Source organism: Eptesicus fuscus, chromosome 18 (assembly GCF_027574615.1).
Source record: "Eptesicus fuscus isolate TK198812 chromosome 18, DD_ASM_mEF_20220401, whole genome shotgun sequence".
Lineage (NCBI taxonomy): Eukaryota > Metazoa > Chordata > Mammalia > Chiroptera > Vespertilionidae > Eptesicus > Eptesicus fuscus.
In genome coordinates this window covers 51,492,928-51,511,965 of record NC_072490.1, presented here as the reverse complement: position 1 = coordinate 51,511,965, position 19,038 = coordinate 51,492,928, and the positions used below count along the sequence as shown (strand labels likewise).

Sequence of the window (19,038 nt, the reverse complement as noted above, 5' to 3'; positions counted from 1 at the left end):
CCAGAGGGCTTTTTGGTGGTGGTTGTTTGTTGGTGATAACAGTGTTTGATTTTCTGTCATTCATGTCTAACTCTCCCGTGGCACCGTCCATGCGTTTCCAGGGTAATCAGTGGGAGATACTGTACATGTGGCTCCCGTGGCATTCTACGGCCATCCCCTGGACACAAGGCCGTCGCTCCTGTCCAGGTGGTCCCCATTCCACCGGGACATAATGACTTTAAAAGTCTGCTTTTTGTGGGTCACAAACTCAGGCAATTCAATGAATACAAATCAATCCAAACAACAGCACCTATGTTCCTCCAGAATAGTTCCTCTCCAGCCAGCTTTGAGCATTGGGGCTCCGCCTGGCACAGACTCATCTGGAACAATATGGTTTCCCGAGCTGCTTTCTACATAGTATCACCTATTTTCTTACCAGTAAAATCTGAAATGGCAATAAAGTTCATATTTAGCAAGTCCCATGGGTGTACATGAGAGTCAATTTCCATGAGCTCAGAGTGAGATGAGTCCTACTGCAGGTTAATTGGATAAGAATTTCTTTCCAATTTAAGAGCGTAATTCTATTCTTTATAAAGACTTCCTCTGAGGAATATGGCTTTAATGTATGTCACACTTGTTTTCTCCATGCCAGCCAAATTAATGGAAGCTGAGCTATCACAAAAACTTGGTAAACATTTTAAGTAGCTAAGTGTAATAATACGCGGTGCCTTTAGTTTCTACCTGTCAAAGCCTTAATAAAGACTATCATTCTTGGCCTACCCATCAGTGAGATTACAAAATCCAGCAATGAGGAAGCCATTAAAAAATTAATTTAGAGGAAAGTTAATTGCAGATTTAATGTGGTGTTTTGCAACTTGGTCAACCAAATGGTTCAGCCTGATTAGCAGTATTTTTCAGGAGCTGAAACATGATGCCCGCGGAAAGGCTTTTACCTCGTCAGCTTTTATTCCTATGTATTCATCTTAGGCTGTAGATAGACAGAAATACTTTAGTGAGTGCCAAAGTTAAAAAAAAAAAAAAAAAAGTCATCCATCTCCAGGAATAGAAAGAGGAAGAGGCTGGAGAAATATTTCTTCTACTTCCTCTCCTTGGGTTATTCTTTTAACCTGCCGAGAAGTTATTCCTGTAGAGTGCTGCAGTGCCCATTTTCAAGAGCCTCAAATCCTCCCGGACAGCCATCATTTGGGATTCCCATTTCACGGGGCAGCTCTGTTTCTAGGTTGTACTAAATGTTTCCCAATGATCTCTCCCAACCCCTTCAGTCATCCTAAGAGTTTTGTTCACTTTAGAGATTCCCCAAACTTCAACATCCTCCTCCTCCCCGACATGCGCAGGCAGTGGGTCTCCTTCACTGGAAATTAGAAACCCTTGTGGTAGCTGTGAAAGGCATCGGATGAGGGTGCCTCCCCAGGTCTGTGACTCTCCCCGCCCCCCTCCACACAGTGACCCACAGCTCCCACTTACACACTCTGTCTTCTCAGTGCTCTGTGTCCTGCGGCCAAGGCGTGCAGCGGAGAAATGTGGGCTGTCAGCTGGGACCTCGCAAGGTAGCCGGAGAGACCGAGTGCAACCCGTACACCAGGCCGGAGTCGGAGCGCACCTGCAGAGCCCCGCTGTGCCCGCTCTACGCCTGGAGGGCAGAGGAATGGCAAGAAGTAAGTAGAGCCATGAAGTGGGCACCTGCCAGGCATTTGCTCAACCCCCTTCCCGTCATCACATCCGTCCCCGGTGAAGCCTTCGAGCCCGGTGACGGGGCTGGCTCTGACCCAGAGGTCTGCGGCCAGAGGCAGGCAGCTCACTCCCACCCGGGTGGGGCGGCTCCTCCTTTTGCACAATTCCTCTCTCTACATCCTTGAAGGTTCCTGGTCCGGCTGCCTAAGGCAAAATGCTTGCAGATAACTGTCCCAGGAGGAGGGGGAATGGAGGAAATATTTTAAATATGTGTATCCAGCCTTGGCCGTTCTGTGTTAGTGCAGACAGCCACAGACTCGAGCTGGGACTCCCCTGTACGCGTCCTGCGCCCAGGTCTTGGCTGTGAGGTAGAAGACGGGCCCTCACCGAAATCCCGGTTAATTAGCGAAGTATTTCAACACGGAAAAATGAGGGCATCTGAAGAACTGCTCCGTTGATGCAGAAACAGACAGACTTGTTTTTCTCCCTCTTAATAATTGGTTAAAGAAAACGTTAATGTTTCAGGTTAACGCTCAGTTAAATAATACACCAGAGGTCCCTGGGGAAACGTTTGGCTGGCAAAGAAAGACATTAGTAGGAGGGAACCTCTGTATCAGGAGATCAGATTGTAGAAAAGGGGGGGAAAGAGCTTTAGGAAGCAAAACCACATCCACTGACATCGGAATGAAGTAGAAAATGCATGCTGTTATTCACAATAGCCAGGACATGGCAACAACCCAAGTGTCCTTTGACAAATGATTAGCTAAAGGAGATGTGGCACACACGCAGGGGTGGGCAAATGTAGGTTTATAGTTGTATTACAAATAAGTGATACCGTAGTTCCTAAATAATAATAATACAAGAATAAACTGTGTTTCACTTAACAACTGTAAACCTACTTTTCCTCACCCTGTGTGTATATTATGGAATACTACTTAGCCATAAAAAAGATGAAATATTGCCATTTGTGAACACATGGTTGGATCTTGAGAGTATCATGCTAAGCTAAATAAGTCAGGAGGAAAAGTACAAGAGCCATATGATTTTACTGATATGTGGAATATAAAGCTAAAAGCAACAAATTAATAAAACAAACAAAAAGCAAACCCATAGATACAGACAACAGAATGGTGATTACAAGAGGAAGGAGGTGGGGATCAAGAGGGTGGGGATCAAATATATGGTGACGTAAGGAGACTAGACTTCTGGTGGTGAGCACATAATACAGTATACAGAGGCCAGGTTATAAGGTGTATACCTGAAATTTATATAATGTTATCAACCAATGTTATCCCAATAAACTTAATTTTAAAAAGGAAAGTGCATGCTGGAAAAGGTTCAGAGATATGGATAATAAGACAGAAATTTCTCACCAGGAATGGTTTTTAGAACAGGGAGAAATTGTGCCCCGCACTGGGCTAAGTGTTTCATGTTCATCACCTCACTTAATCTTTGCAACCACTAGACAAAGTGGGTATTATTATTACTACCCCATTTTGCAGTCAAGAAAACTGAGGTTCAGAGAGCCAATGTCATTTGTCCAAGTGCCACACACCTAGCAAGTGGAAGAAGCAAGACTCGATCCCAAGTTTGTTTCCTCTTAAACCATTATGAGATACTATACTGCATTCTTTTTTATTATCATTTTACAGTACTGTGACAATGCCACTTTTTCCAGTTTTATTGAGGTATATTTGTCATATAACATTGTATTCATTTTCAGTTAAAACATGATTTGATATATGTGTATGTTATAGTATAATTACCACAGTAAGTTTAGTTATTATTAAAAATAGCTATGTTATAGTTAATATCACCTCACATATTTATAAATTATTTTTATTGTGATCCGAAGTTTTAAGACTCTCTTAGCAAATTTTAAATATGTGATAGGATATTTTAACTGTGGTTACCAAGCTGTACATTACATCCCCGGGACTTATTTACCTTTTTTTGTAATTGATTTTTAAAGAGAGAGAGAGAAACATTGATTTGTTGTTCCACCTATTTATGCATTCATTGGTTGACCAGGGATCAAACCCACAGCCTTAGCATTTTAGGATGACACTCTACTAACTGAGCTACCCAGCCAGGGCTCAAGTTTGTACCTTTCAACCAGCTTCACTCATTCACCCACTTCCCCCCAACGCCCCACCCCACCACCTCTGCCAATCACCAATCTATTCTCTATACTTATGTTTGTTTGTTTTTTAAAGATTCCACATATAAGTGAGGTCATACAGTATTTGTCTTTCTCTGTCTGATTTATATCACTATAATGCCCTCAAGGTTCATTCATGTCATAGATGGTAGGATTTTCTTCCTTTTCATGGCTGAATTATATTCCATTGTGTGTGTATGTACACACACACACACACACACACACACACACACACACATACACATGTATATGTGTATATATATGTATATATATATACATATATATATATATAATATTTTCTTTGTTCATTAATCTGTTAATGGACACTTAGGTGACTTCTTAGCTATTATAAATAATGCAGTGAACATGGGGGTGCATATATTTTTTTGAGTTAGTGATTTTATTTCCTTAGGATAAATACCCAGAAGTGGAATTGCTGGGTCATATGATGGCTCTGTTTTTAATTTGTTGGGGAACCTTCATACTGTTTTCCATAGTGGCTACACCAATTCACACATGAGGGTTCCCTTCTCTTCACATCCCCGCCAACACTTGTTATTTCTTGTCTTGTTGATAATAGCCATTTTAACAGGTGTGAGGTGGTATTGATTTTGATGGGAGACATGGTTTTGATTTACATGTCCCTGATGATTAGTGATGTCGACCACTTTTTCATATGTCTGTTGGACATTTGTCTTCTTTTGAGAAATGTCTATTCAGGTCCTTTGCTCATTTTCAGTTTAATATAGTCCTACTTATTTAGTTTTGCTTTTGTTGCCTTTGGTTTTGGTGTCAATCTAAAAAATCATTGCCAAGACTATTGCCAAGAAACTGACCCATTATGTTTTCTCCTGGGAGTTTTATGATTTCAGGTGTTATGTTTAAGTCTTTAATCCATTTTAGACTTATAATGCTCAGGAGGCTGTTTGAATTTGTAAAAAGGAAAACAGTACTTTTCAATTCCTTTGAAAATTACAACCACAAAGGATTTACTTAGTAATAGTATTATAATCTGACAAATTTTTTTCTTATAGCTTTCAGAGGACTTTCAATCAAATTTGAACTGTGAGCATGTGGGTTATGCATCTCTCAGCATTAAGGAATAAACCTCCCAGGACTTGCAAACTTTTTTCTTCTTTGCCTGGAAAACTCTCTTTCCTTCCTAGTAACTCTGGGTCACAGCGAGGCTGCCCTGCTCCTTCCCTTGCTTCAGTCACCCTTGTTGTCCTTCAAGCCTCAGAGGTCACTTCCTCTCAGAAGCCTGTGCTGATCACCCCTCCACACCAATGACTGAGTCAGATGCCCTCCCCACAGCAGCCTGAAAACACTCAGCTCTAGCAGTTAGCGCTCTGAAGTGTTGTCCCTGTTTTCCTTATCTATGTTATCAGCTATTTGGGGTCAGAGAGTTTACTTCTCCCGAGTTTCCCCGGGCATTTAGCACAGTACCTCAAGCATTGAAGGCACTGTTGAATGAATAAAATGAATGGAGGGACAAGATGATGTTGGAAGGAAGGAAGGAATTATAGAACAATGACTGCTCATCCATGGCCTTTCTTCTTTAAATCTTTGGAATGTCTTTTAGAACAGGCAAGCAAATTCCTGTGTTCCTGTAAGAACAGCTGTTTTGTTTCCCTGTCATATTGCCACGGACAAGCTGTGCTCGGGCATGTGTGGCCTTTGCAAGCTGCCATCCCACAGCTGTTTGGCCCAGGGCGGGGACTTGGATTCTAAGAACTTTGATTGAGATCAGCTGTGGAGTGATTCCCACGTTATCTATCGCCTTAGCACAGAAAAGTTAGAAATGAGCAGCAGGTCCTTGGTCAGTGGCTACAAAGTTTTCATCAAGTTTCCAATAGGGAGTGATCAGGTTTTCATGTGTGTACAAGGGCCGGATACCAGCTCTTTCTTATTCATTCAAAAAATCTTTATCAAGCTCCTGCAAAGCGCCAGGCACTAGGCATTAGGGATGCAGTAGAGATTACGGAAATGCCATGGTGGAGTTGACAGAGAGAAAACAAGCAAACACGTTACATGAAATTGCCAACTGTTAAAAGTGCGGTGGCCGGAAAGAAACGAGGCGCCGCGAGAGAGACAGAGAATGACAGGCCGGGCCTATGTCTCTAGGGTGGTCAGGGGGCCAAGGGCAAGCGAAGGTGATTCCAGGTCGAAGGAAGAGGGAGGACAGAGCGCAGGGCCTTTGTACCGAAAAGCGCAGCATCGCAGGAGAGGGGGTGGGGACCAGACGCTATGAGGGTGGGCGCAGGAGGGGCAGGGTTATGACGCGACCTGTAGCCCAGGCAAGGGTTCGGGTTTTCTCCAGAGCCTTGTAGGAGGTTGATGAGCCCCTCATGACTGACCTCTGCCCTCCTTGGGAGTCCCTATCCCAGATCGAAGGCTCTCGCGACCCCAAGCTGCTATAGTCACCCAGCCCCCCTTCCCCTTGATGTCATTCATCCCGAGCCTCAGGCACGCGGAGCTCCCCTGAGCCAGGGCCAGCTTCCCCTGGCCGCCGCTCACCGCCTCCTGCTCCCCGCCTGCTGTCCCCCAGCACCCCTCCAGCTGTGGGAGCCCGCCCTGTCCTCGGCTGCGGTCAGTCTGTTGTGAGCCCACATCTGCTCACACAGCCACATGAGGTGCCCGAAACGTGAATCCCAGGGCCACCAGTTTGCCTGTTGTTCTGACAGAGACCCCGGCTGGGAGCAGCCGCCTGTGTCATGACCAAGACAGAGCGGGTGGGGTGTCAGGGCTGCACCTCCGCGCCCAGCACGGATTTGGGCCCATTGACAGTATTGCCTGGGAGTGCGAATGACTTGAAAGTTATGAAATGTCTCCACAGCCTTGTCTCTGCCTTTTTCCTTGCAAATATACTATATTGGGATAAACATGTCTACAGTCCACATTCCTGGCTTTGAGAGTAGACCCTCTTGGTCATTTAAAGACGGCTTTTTCTCTTTTTACTTTAAAGGAATGTTAGGTAAACGGATGGTCAGCACTGCTCCTTAGCACACAGGCCTCCACGCAGCACACAGAGGGCGTGCTGCTAAGCTATCGGTTTGTCCTGGCCCACACCGTCTGACGGGGGACAGGAGAGGGGGGTGCCCATGCCGTCTGGTGGGGGTCTGTGCTCACACTGTCTGACAAGGATAGCCGGGCCCTGGAAGTGGGCGACCCATTCCATCCTCCATAGAGACATCAAGTGGAAAGCAGCTTGATTACAATCTTTAAAGAAAGACAGTTTCTACCCAAAGTGTCACCCTTTTTAGACCTTTCCCCTGTGGCCAACCGGCCTGGCTAAATAAAATCGAACTTTAAACATTAATTTTAGGTCTTGCCCTCAGATTTGGAAAGTTGTCCCCGTTTGTTGGGCACAGTGAAAGGCGCACGCGGCCTGCGAGGCAGGGGCAGGCTCGGGGCAGCCCGGCGCTGTTGTCTGCTGTCTGCGTCAGTGAGGCTGCGAGTCCAGGAGGCTGACGCTAAGACTTAGGCACTCGGCGTACGTTATCCTAAAAGCTGCAATGAAATTTGAGGAAAGCTTTTGGAATTAAAATGAGGCTAGTGGATCTTTCTAGCTGTTTTTCAGGACATCCTAGATCATTCTCCAGGAGAAAGAAAAGCGTTCATAAATCAGAGGGCGGGTGATGTTACCCAAGGCTGATCATCCAAAAGCATGGGGCTGGGGTGCTCCGACCACCCGCCTCGGCTCTGGTTCGGGCCCAGGCGCCAGCAGACAAGCTGCTGCGACTCCAGAGCGTCTGCAGACTCCTTGCAGCGCACGCACATCTCACCTTCATTTTTCTAAAAGTTACACTCAATTGTGGGCAAAAAGGGGGCCACACCCTAAACCTGACAGCTCAGGGGAGGCCCGCATGGCGGCCTCACAAACTCAGAGACCTACAGTAAGCACACGGGGTGGTCTGACAGAACACTTCCGAACCAAAAGCGAGGCATGGCCGGAAGTCACGTCCCAGGCCTGTGGCCTCCCTGGCAAAGGTCACTCTTTAGCTAACTGAGCGGCTCTTGTCTTTCTGCTTCCAAGATAACAGGCCTTGGAATGTCAGCTAATCTCCTCTCCCAGACCCCGCAGGGCTCACCCTCGTTCCTGCGAGAGCAGAGACCAGAGCCCTCACTGTTACCTCTTCCCGCACACCATCTCCGTGTGCTGGGAACTGAATTATGATCTGTCCTGTGCCCACTCACGTAAAGGAAGCACGCGTTTCTCCATTTTGCCTTTTCTCCATCCCAGAGACTTCCCGCCTTGCTTGCTGCCACCCCCCCTAATCTACCACAGTGGGTTCATGTAACCCTCCTTACGCCTCCCGCTTTGATTCTAATGTATGAAATAAGCTGCAAACTGCCCTTCTCCAGAGCATTTTCTCCATCCATTGAGATTTTGCTTCCTGGCAATTGTCAGTTTGGCTCAAAGAAACTCATTAATATCCTCTACAGGTCTGGGCATTTCTTACCTCGACACAAGGTAAGGTTTCCAACTCCCTTTCCGCCATTGGCAAAAGAGCTTTGATGGTGGTTACACATTCCTCAAAACCAAGAGAGAAGCACTGAACGAGCAGGAAGGATTTAGTACTCTCTGCACTGCTGCCCTAAGCTGTTACTCATTGACACAAGGAAAGCCCTGTGGATTAGGGAAGGCACGGGGCCCAGGCGCCCCGGGGCAGGCCGCTGCTCAGCCTCATCCTCTGAGCCACCAAGTCCTGATTTCTAGGGAACTGCTTTTTCTGAGGGGAGTTAAGTATTTCTCCTGCCTATACCTACACATCACAGATTAACCACGTCTTTGTTTTGTTTTGTAACATTCAGTGGCTCCCTAACTTATTTGGCATTTCTTAAATGAAGAAACAAAAACATTATTACTTCGCAGTCATTCCCAGCACCCTCTAGGGAGACAGAAAACTCCCAAACCACTTAACCAGCATGGAGCCAGCCCCGGGCCCACCAGCCCCCACACTGGTTGGGAGCGATTTGCTCCTCTGTGCTCATCTCATAGTGATTTTGATTCATATTTGTGCCCCAGAAAAGTTACAAATAACTTCACATTATAGACATTGCGGTTTTCTTCCAAGCAGCAGGAATAAATTTCGAGTTAAGTTTGCAAATGATAAGGGGCTACCAGAACACGCCATGCATCCCTTCGGCATCTTGAAGAGCAAAGCAGCTCACAGAAGTCATGTGGCCCGGCATTTCCGCTCCCGGGAATTCGGCCAAAAGAATTGAAATCAGGCTTACGTGCATGTCCACAGCATTTAGTTACCCACAATGTTGTGCAATAATTACCCCTATTTATCCATCAACATTTGCATTGGACTATTATTCAGCCATAAACAGGATACATGCTTAACATGGAATAGCCTTGAAAACATTTTGCTAAATGAAAGAAGCCAGTCACCAAAGGACACGTACTGGATAATTGGATTTATATGAAATACCCAGAATAGGCAAACTCATAGAGCCAGAAAGCAGATTGGAGGAGAGTAGGGGAGGAGGAGTGACTGCTTAACAGGCTCAGGGTTTCCTTTTGGAGCAATAAAAATGTTTTGGCTAGATAGGGTAATTATTGCACAACATTATGGATAACTTAATGACATTGAATTGTACACTTTAAGATGGCTATGTTACCCTTATTTTACCAGAGAGAGAGAGAGGGAGGGAAGGAGACGAAGAGAGGGAGAGAGAGAGAGGAAGAAGAAGAATGATGATGGTGATGATGATGATAATAATAATAATAATAATAATATCAGGAAAGAATTTCTTTATTTTAAATTGTATTTTTCAATTAAAGTTTACATTCAATATTATTTTGTATTAGTTTCAGGTGTACAGCATATTGGTTAGACCATCATATTCTTCACAAAGTGATCCCCTCAATATTTCAGTACCCACCTGGCACCACACATTGTTATTACAATATCATTGGCTGTGTTCCCTATGCTGAACTCTCTATTTCCGTGACTGTGTTGTACCAATCAGTACTTATTAATCGCTGCATCTTATTTGCCAGTCCCCCAACTCTTCTCCCATCTGGCAACCATCAGTCTGTTCTCTGCATCTATGAATCTGTTTCTATTTTGTTTGTTTATTTTGCTCTTTAGACCCCACATATAAGTGAAGTCATATGGTATTTGTCTTTTTCTACTGACATTTCACTGGGCATAATACCCTCTTGGTCTGTTCATGCTGTCTCAAGTGGTAAGGTTTCATTCTTTTTATGGCCAAGGAACATTCCATTGCATACATGTACCACCAAGTTTTTATCCACTCATCTGCTGATGGGCAGTTGGGTTTCTTCCATATCTTGGCTACTGTAAATAACACTGCAGTGAACATAGGGGTAGATATATATTCTTTTGAATTGGAGTTTCAGGATTCTTAGGATATATTTCCAGAAATGGGATCACTGGGTCAAAAGGCAGTTCCATTTTTAACTTTTTTGAGGAAACTCCACACTGTTTTCTACAGGGGCTGCACCAATCTAAATCCCCACCAACAGTACACGAGGGTTCCCTTTTCTCCACATCCTTGCCAGCCGTTGTTGATTGTGGATTTATTGATGGTAGCCACTCTGACAGGTGTGAGGTGATATCTCATTGTGGTTTTAATTTGCATTTCTGTGATGATTAGTGACATTGAGCATCTTTTTATATGTCTAGTAATCATCTGTATGTCCTCTTTGAAGAAGTGTCTATTCAGGTCCTGTGTCCATTTTTAATTGGATTGCTTGTTTTCTTGGTGTTGACTTGTATAAGTTCTTTATAAATTTTGAAGATTAACCCCTTATCAGTTGCGTTATTGGCAAATATCTCCTCCCAATCAGTAATTAATTGATCTTTTCCTTTTGTTGATGGTTTCCTTTGTTGTAATCCCATTTGTGTATTTTTTCTTTTGTTTCCCTTGCCCAGGAGATATATCAGAAAACATATTGCTAAGAGAAGTGTCAGAGATTTTAGTGCCTATGTTTTCTGCTAGGAGTTTTATGGTTTGGGAGTCTTAAGTTTTAAGTTTTTAATCCACTGGGAGTTTATTCTTGTACCTGGTGTAAGAAAGTGGTCTAGTTTCTTTCTGTCTTTCTTTCTTTTTCTTTTTTTGTTTTGTTTTGTTTTTTTGCATGTATCTGTCCATTTTTCTCAGGAAAGAATTTTGAGTGAAATTGGCTCCCAAACTCAAATGGACAGCATAGAGATAGGTCATCCCAGGACAACACATACCAGCTGCTGTTTCCTTCTTTGGCTCCTGGGAATACCATGATCAGTCCCTCCTACCGCACAGAGAGATGTGTGACCTGGAGCAAGTCATATGGGCTTTCCAGGTCCCAGTTTCTTCATCTGAAAATGGAGATCATAGCTCCTGGCACTCACTCCCCGGCTCCCTCAGCCGGTCCCGCCTGGCTTTGCTACCGAAACACACACGCTCCTCTGGGAGAGCAGGGACTGCCCCACCCTGTCCACTCTCGGCCTGGCCCTGATTAGGAACCTGGTGAATAGTTGCTGAATGGCCAGACGAGCAGGTCACCTGGAGAAGAAAGGGCTGTAGGGCCACAGGAGAGCTCTCCTCGAGGCCTGGAGGGGTCACTGGTGAGAAATGAAGCTTGTCCTCCCTGCTGCCTGCCATCGGCCACCAGGACAATAGCCTGGGACCCGCAGAGAGGCATTTAGTCCTGGTTTAAGATGAAATGGGCCACGTGGACAGGTAATGACTTCCCTGACTTAAGAAGTATTCAGTCACCTCTTGAGACAGGGAAGTGACTAAATAATAGTTTGAAAACCATTTGGCCATTGTTTGAAAAGCATTCCATATTTGAGCGGGGTAGGTGTTCTAAGTAAACAGACCGTTAGGTCTTTGCAGACCTGAAATTCATCACCCCCCGTTTCCATTCCTGATGCAGGCAGCTGCATACCGGCTGCTGCGGGCTGTGCCGGGGCAGTGCTGCGGGTAACCCCTGCTCATAAAGGGGTGCTAGCCAGGAAAACGAGCAATTACAGCAAGAAGATCTCCTTCTGTACACAATAGGCAGCATATCAGATACATGAGAACAGGACATCACTGTTCCATACCCCTGCACATCAGCCCTCTTTGCTTGTCTTCGGCAGTGCACCAGGACCTGCGGCGAAGGCGCCAGGTACCGCAGGGTGCTGTGTGTGGATGAGGACAAAGGCGGCGAGGTGCACAGCGGGCACTGCGACCCCAGCAAGCGGCCTGCGGACCGTGAGAGCTGCAGTGTGCAGCCCTGCGAGTACATCTGGATCACAGGAGAGTGGTCGGAGGTACGTCTGGGGACTCAGCGGTCACAGTGGCGTGAGGGAAGCAGGACGGGAGGGCAGGCATGCCCCTGAGCGCAGGTCTCAGACAAGTCCTTCCACCTTCCCGGGCCAGGCCCCCGTGTGCGTGCTGGGGAGGACACATGAGGGGGTGAGCTCCCCTCAACTCTTGGTTCTGTGGTTCACTTCGATGCCCTGCTGGTATGATTAGGGAGACATCAGAACCGAGGCTGCACACTCAGAAGATGCCTCTCTGTGCAGGAGAGAGTTACGTATAAGAAAACGCCTTCGTGCCCGGGAGGCGGCAGGAAGAGGCGGAGACTGTGGCACACTAGCGCATGTGTGTAATGGGACGGCTCTCTTCCACGCGCGGAGGCCGTGCAGAAATGTGGGTCCAAACCTGATCTTTCAGGAGAGGACACAGCCTGGGGTTTTATCTGAGGTCTCCTAATTTTAAAATGTGGACTCAAGTTACTTGTTTGAAACATTGTGTGGGGCAAACCGAACACATTCATGGGCCAGATGGGGGTTGCCCATTTAACAACTCTGCTCACAGGAACAAAATAATTTCCCATAATTATTCCCCAAGGAATCTCAGGGGTCTATTTTTCACCATCTCCTCCAGCAGACAGTGCCTATCTGGACACTTTTTATCATTAATCCAACAACAGCAATAATAGCATGATTCTATTACTGTGATATTTCCAAACACTGAAAGATCTGTAACATCCAAACCAGTTGTGATTTGCCCAGAAGAATCTAGAGGTGCGAAGGGGAAGGACCCAGCTCCTGGCAGAGGCGCCCACTGTTGCCCAGGGCTCTTCAGGTCTGCAAGTGTTGAATTGTTCCTATGAAAGTTGGTCCTGAAGTCTTTTCTAGCTCCGTCTCTCCATCCTCTACTCCAGCGACTCTGCCTCCCTCCCCGGGGACATTGGGCAACATCTGGAGACATTGTTGCTTGTCCCACTGAGGGAGTGGGATGCCCCTGGCATCTGGTGGCGGCCAGGGGTGCTGCCAAGCCTTCTGTTGTGCAGGGGACACTCCCCGTCACCGCAGCCGGTCTGTGGTGTGTTGTTATTCTGCTAGAGGAATTTGGTCTCTAAGTCTGGAGTCATTATTCCTATAGCTTTAAAACCTAATCTTAACCCCTAAAGCAGTGGTTCTCAGCCTTTCTAATGCCGCGACCCTTTAATACAGTTCCTCATGTTGTGGTGACCCCCCAACCATAAAATTATTTTCGTTGCTACCTCATAACTGTAATTTTGCTACTGTTATGAATCGTAATGTAAGTATCTGTGTTTTCCAATGGAGGCGACCCACAGGTTGAGAACCGCTGCTGTAGAGCCTAAGACCATCGGAAAACACAGATATTTACATTACGATTCATAACAGTAGCGAAATTACAGTTATGAAGTAGCAAGGAAAATAATTTTATGGTTGGGGGTCACCACCACATGAGGAACTGTATTAAAGGGTCACGGCATTAGGAAGGTTGAGAACCACTGCCCTAAAGGATGACATAGGGAGAAGATTTAAAAAAAAAAAAAAGTGTTCTACACATCTGCCAATTCCCAGATGTGTCATAGATTGAAAAATGTGCAAATGTACAAGCAAAGTTGAGAGGGCTGGAGACAGGACTCCACACAGGACCACAGGGCAGGGGCCCTGTGCGGGGAAGGGTGCCAAAGGATGAGGCCAGAATTCCCTCCATGGCTCCTGGGCTCCTCCCTGCAGCGCGGCCTCCTGAATTTGGGCGCCGGGGCCAGATCCAAAAGCGGATTCCCAGGGCTGATGTGTTTCCCTGTCGGGCAGAAGATATCACTGAGGCCAGAAGCCCACATTCTTATTGTTTCACTTCACTGTTATTTTTGAATTAGAAAAGCAACCCACATTCATGACCAGCAGGTGACCCCAAAGCAGAGAGAATTGACCTTGGGACCTCCCCACCTCTGCACTTGCCCCCCACCCACACCCCCAGGGATGAGCCTCCTCCACCTCGGAGCTCTGCTCTGAAATGCATTCGGGAGCCAGAGGCAGGGTGCGTGCTTCCAGATCCTCTTTAGAAGCGGAGGCCTCCGAGTAAACCCTGACCATATTTGGGTTCAGTTCCATCAGCAGCTGCCTGTCAGCCACTGTGCCCCCATCCATGGCCACGGGCTGCTCTGTGGGTGGGTGATCCTCAGGACTTGCCTTGGCAGACACACAGCCCAGTTCAGATTCGCGCGGACTGAGGTCACCGCACGCAAGCGCTGGGTACACGCTAAACCCGCAGCTTGGCCAGGGCAGCCCTCAGCCATCTGCCCACACGTGAAACACCCCAGATGGGCCTCACACTCCCCGGGCCTGGCGTCAGCCGGGTCTTCGGCATTTGAACAGCGGCTGCCAAAGAAGGAAGAGACGTAGGCAGCGCGGCAAGCCCTGAGCCCCGGGAGGGTGCCGTGCGTGCGTGCGGCGGGCCTGCTCCCTCCTGCCTCTGGCAGGCCTTCAAGGACAGCTTTCTCCCGGGAGGAGTTTCAGGAGGAGAGCCACGTGGCGGAGAGCACGGCTCAGGCAGTTAGGAGAGAGCAGGCTGTGGCTTTCAGAGTGCGGAAGAGCTAAGGGACGCTTTGGTCCCTCGGCCCAGAGAAGCAGCACACGCCGGCCACTGCTGGACTGTCCCGGGAGGGCGCCCCTCGGAGAGCTGTGGTCTCAGTCCTCATGCTCCACCTGAACTCAGGTGGCACCGTCACAAGGGACGGCCAGTTATTTGATGACTTTGACTAAAAATACCTTCAAAACGAAATTCACTGTCATTCAGATTTATTGTTAAATAATACATGAAATACTTCGCTGGGGAGGTTGAACCGCGTATAAAATCAATAACCAATTAGGTGTCCCATCACGGAGTGGGACACTAGTAAGATACTTGTTTCTCCTCCTTTTCCGTGCCTCTGGGCATCTTCAATGCATGCTGATCATGGCAGACGGGCTCCGTGACTGCATGATTGAGAGACAGACAGACGGACAGACAGAGAAGCAGAAAGGCAACATTTTGGTCAATATATGTAGCCAGGGAGAGAGAAGAGGGAAGGGAATTGGTGGAGGTCAGATGGAAAAGCAAACCCCACTGAGCAGAAGAGGAGCCTGTCCCGGGTCCCCTGTTGGCTAAGCGCTCAGGTTGGACACTCAGCCCAGACGGCTGGGGCTCTCTCTGCATCCCACTCGGTCAGTTCTCTGATGTGGTCATTGTCGGTTTGGGAAAGCCAGGGTGTGGGCTGCGGAGGCTGTAAATGGAACCAATGACAGCTGGGGCTCCCCCACACCCCCAGCCCCCTCTCCCCTTGAAATCCACAGAGGGTGCTTGAGGCACCCAGGCACCCAGTGGGGCAGCGGGAGCACAGATGCAGGAGGTCCCGGTCTCCTGCGTGCTGGGGCGGCTGTGGAGAGCCTTCGCAGCGCTGTTTGCAGGCTCGGCATGCCCGCCTCGGAGGGCAGGGGTCTGTGGCGGCTGCCCTGGGCCCTGCCCCAGCCTCTCCCTCAACCCCTCTCTCCTCAGTGCTCGGTGACCTGCGGAAAGGGCTACAAGCAAAGGCTGGTCTCCTGTAGCGAGATTTACACCGGGAAGGAGAACTATGAGTACGGCCACCAAGCTGCCACCAACTGCCCGGGCACGCAGCCCCCCAGCGTGCACCCCTGCTACCTGAGGGAGTGCCCGGCCTCCGCCACCTGGAGAGTGGGCAACTGGGGCAGCGTAAGTAGATGGTTGAGTTATCCAATCACAGAGTGTGGGATGGAAAACCCCGCCGTCACACGGCCTGCCTGACCTACCCTGTCATCCTCCTTCTAGAAGAGACCTGGTGAGAAATGCCGTGAGCACCTCCCAATGGGCTTGCTGGGCGCATAGGCCACTTCCCAGTGGAATGACCTTGGGCAAGGGCAGAACTTCCGGGCCTCAGTTGCCTCACCTGCCATATAGGTGGTTGTGAAGAAGAAAGGGTTAATACAGAAAAAGCACTTATGTCCGAGTGTCACATGTTAAGTTGCATACAGTTTCCACAATTAAAAATTAAAAAGCACCTAGAACTTCGCCACGTCGCTCTGTGGCTGAGCAGTCAGTGTGGTCTAGGCCTTCTGCATCGGGAAATAATCCTGTCGTGTAAGGGGTACAAGGGAGAGCTTTTATTTATTTTTTTAAATATATTTTTATTGACTTCAGAGAGGGAGAGAGAAGCATCAGTGATGAGAGAGAATCATTGATCGGCCACACCCCCCACTGAGGATTGAGCCTGCAGCCCGGGCATGTGCCCTGACTGGTTGAACTGTGAGATCCTGGCTCATAGGTGGACACTCAACCACTGAACCACACTGGCCAGGCCGAGGGAGAAGATTTTAAACTGGAGCTGCCCTGGGAAATCACCGCAGCCCCCGGCTCCCTGCAGGTCTGGGTAACACGCCTGGGCTAACATATCCTGTTATCGCAGTGATTGGGCAGAAGTATAGGCGTCGCTGAAAGTGTTAGCGTGTGAACCCTGGCTCCACCAGGACCTGGAACCAATTTAACATTGGAGCCCTAATCTCTGCTTTGCACAAGCAGAGTAATGGCATTGCTATCAGAGGGTCACTCTAAGACTGAGGTGAGAATATAACTCTATATCACATCATATGTACACATGCATATGGAACTGTAGGTAGTAGGCATGCATAAATGGTAGAAGTAAAACTCAGCGCAGGGACGAGTCCATAGTAAATGCTCGATAGTCAGCTGTTTGTTTCAGCATCAGAGGGTCTGCCGTGACGCCTGTGCCCGGCTGGCCCGCCGCTGACCCTGCTCTCCTTGCAGTGCTCAGTGTCCTGTGGCCTCGGGGTGCGGCACCGATCCGTGCAGTGCTTGACCAATGAGGACCAGCCCAGCCACCTCTGCCCCGCGGAGCTGAAGCCGGAAGAGAGAAAAACCTGCCATAATATCTACAACTGTAAGTTGGCTGAGCGAAGCCGCCTCTCTGGAGCCTGAAAAACAGCGGGTTTTTTTTTTTTTGTGTGTGTGTGTGTGTGTGTGTGTTTTAATATATTTTTACTAGCATTCCCGTTGCAGGAAAAATCCTGCAATACGGTTTCCTGCTGCACTCTACCCTGCCCCGCCTGCTCTCCTCCCTTCTCCCCCGCCCCGCCTCTGCTCCTCCCTTCTCCTCCCCCCGGCTTGCTTGCTTCTCTGCAGCTTTGCTCCCTTCGGCAGCTCTTGGCTTCTTTCTACGCTGTCTTGATATGCAAATTAGCCGCCATCTTGGTTGGGGTAATTTGCATACTCGTCCTGATTGGTTGGTGGGCGTGGCTTGGCTGGTGGGCGTGGCTTGGGCATAGCGAAGGTGCGGTCAATTTGCGTATTTGTCTATTATTAGGTAGGATTGATTTCAGAGAGATGGAAACATCAATGATGAGAATCATTGATCAGCTGCCTCCTGCATGACCCCTACTGGGGATTGAGCCCACAACCCGGGCATGTGCCCTTGACCAGAATCAAACCCAGGACCCTTTAGTCTGCAGGCCAATGCTCTATCCACTGAGCCAAACCAGCCAGGGCTGAAGAACAGGGTTTTCTGTTCACTTGTTTGCCTGCCCACTTCAGATATATGCAATTTATTTTAGAGAAACCGTCCCCTTTGCTGACGAGCCTGAGGAGACACGCCCACCCCAGGGCATCTCAGGCCATGTGGCACCTCGTGTTTTCCAGGCGAGTTACCCCAGAACTGCAGGGAGGTGAAGCACCTGAGCGGCGCCACGGAAGACGGAGAGTACTTCCTGACCGTCCAGGGGAAGCTCCTGAAGGTGAGGCAGCAGTCCTCTCCCTAAAGCATGGGGCGCGAGCGGCCGGGCCTGGCCCTGTTCCGAGCCGCCCCCTGGGGAATTTCCGGTCTCCCTTTCAGATCTTCTGTGCAGGGATGCAGTCCGACCACCCCAAGGAGTACCTGACCCTGGTGCGCGGGGACGCGGAGAACTTCTCCGAGGTGTACGGGCACAGGTAGGCGAGCTCGGCTCGGGGAGCCCAGCCCTGCGGGTTCCTGGACGCCGTCCGTCCTCACCAGAACGTTCTCCCTGGCGTGCAGGCTGCACAACCCGACCGAATGTCCCTACAACGGGAGCCGGCGCGACGACTGCCAGTGTCGGAAGGACTACACGGCAGCCGGCTTCTCCAGCTTCCAGAAGATCAGGATCGACCTGGGCACCATGCAGATAATAAGTAAGCTCGGGGTGTCATGTGGGAGTGCTCATCTGTCCTCCCCTCGGTCAGCCTGGCGGCCGGGCCTGGTGCCCAGGATGCCAGGAGGGACAACATCCCCTGTCCTAACCCTGAGGGTGGGGCTGCTCCCCTCTGTCCCTGCTGGGTGGGCCCCGCTGGGAAGGTGCCTGCTCATCGGGGCCCTCAGACCTGTGATGACGAATGGATGGAGGAGATGGAGGCATATTAAAGGGGCCCCTTGCAGTGGAGGAGTCAGAGCAGCACCCCCAAAAGTGACATCAGAATTGAGGCCTTGAGGTCAAGCAGGGGTGAGCAGGCACTGGAGACCCGTGTGGGCATGGCTCCCACACACGGTGTACGCACACACAGGCATACAGCTAACTTCTTCTGATGGTTGATTCACACAAGATAAATGGAGCACACAATTACCTTTTAAAAACGGCCTGCGCGTGGGCTGATTTTATACTCTGGCCAACACTGCATTTTTGTTAGGGACATTAATCATGGGAGTGGTTACTGCAGCTCAAACAGCCAAACACGGTCCCCTAAATAGAGGAAAAACAAGTGATGAATAATTAATTTTTCCTCATTAACAATGTACCCATGATATTGCACTTCTTTCCTCTTGAGGTGGATTGCACCTCATTTGTACCAAGATATTTCTAATTGCTTTTAGCTGGACCATTAGGGCTAATGGCAGGGGTCTGCAGTTTCTCACTCAGACC

The 19,038-nt window shown here is 48.6% G+C and overlaps 1 protein-coding gene across 2 annotated transcripts in view; it reads left to right on the top strand.

The window, feature by feature from the left end:
- The window catches only part of ADAMTS9 (ADAM metallopeptidase with thrombospondin type 1 motif 9), a 160,826-nt gene that overhangs the window by 129,548 nt on the left and 12,240 nt on the right, over nt 1-19,038 (top strand). For both annotated transcript variants that reach the window (XM_028152683.2, XM_008146269.3), the window contains 7 exons: nt 1,482-1,655; nt 11,932-12,105; nt 15,635-15,829; nt 16,919-17,051; nt 17,807-17,901; nt 18,000-18,094; nt 18,180-18,313. In XM_028152683.2, coding sequence (XP_028008484.2) covers nt 1,482-1,655; nt 11,932-12,105; nt 15,635-15,829; nt 16,919-17,051; nt 17,807-17,901; nt 18,000-18,094; nt 18,180-18,313 — 1,000 coding nt within the window. The remainder of the gene's footprint in view (nt 1-1,481; nt 1,656-11,931; nt 12,106-15,634; nt 15,830-16,918; nt 17,052-17,806; nt 17,902-17,999; nt 18,095-18,179; nt 18,314-19,038) is intronic.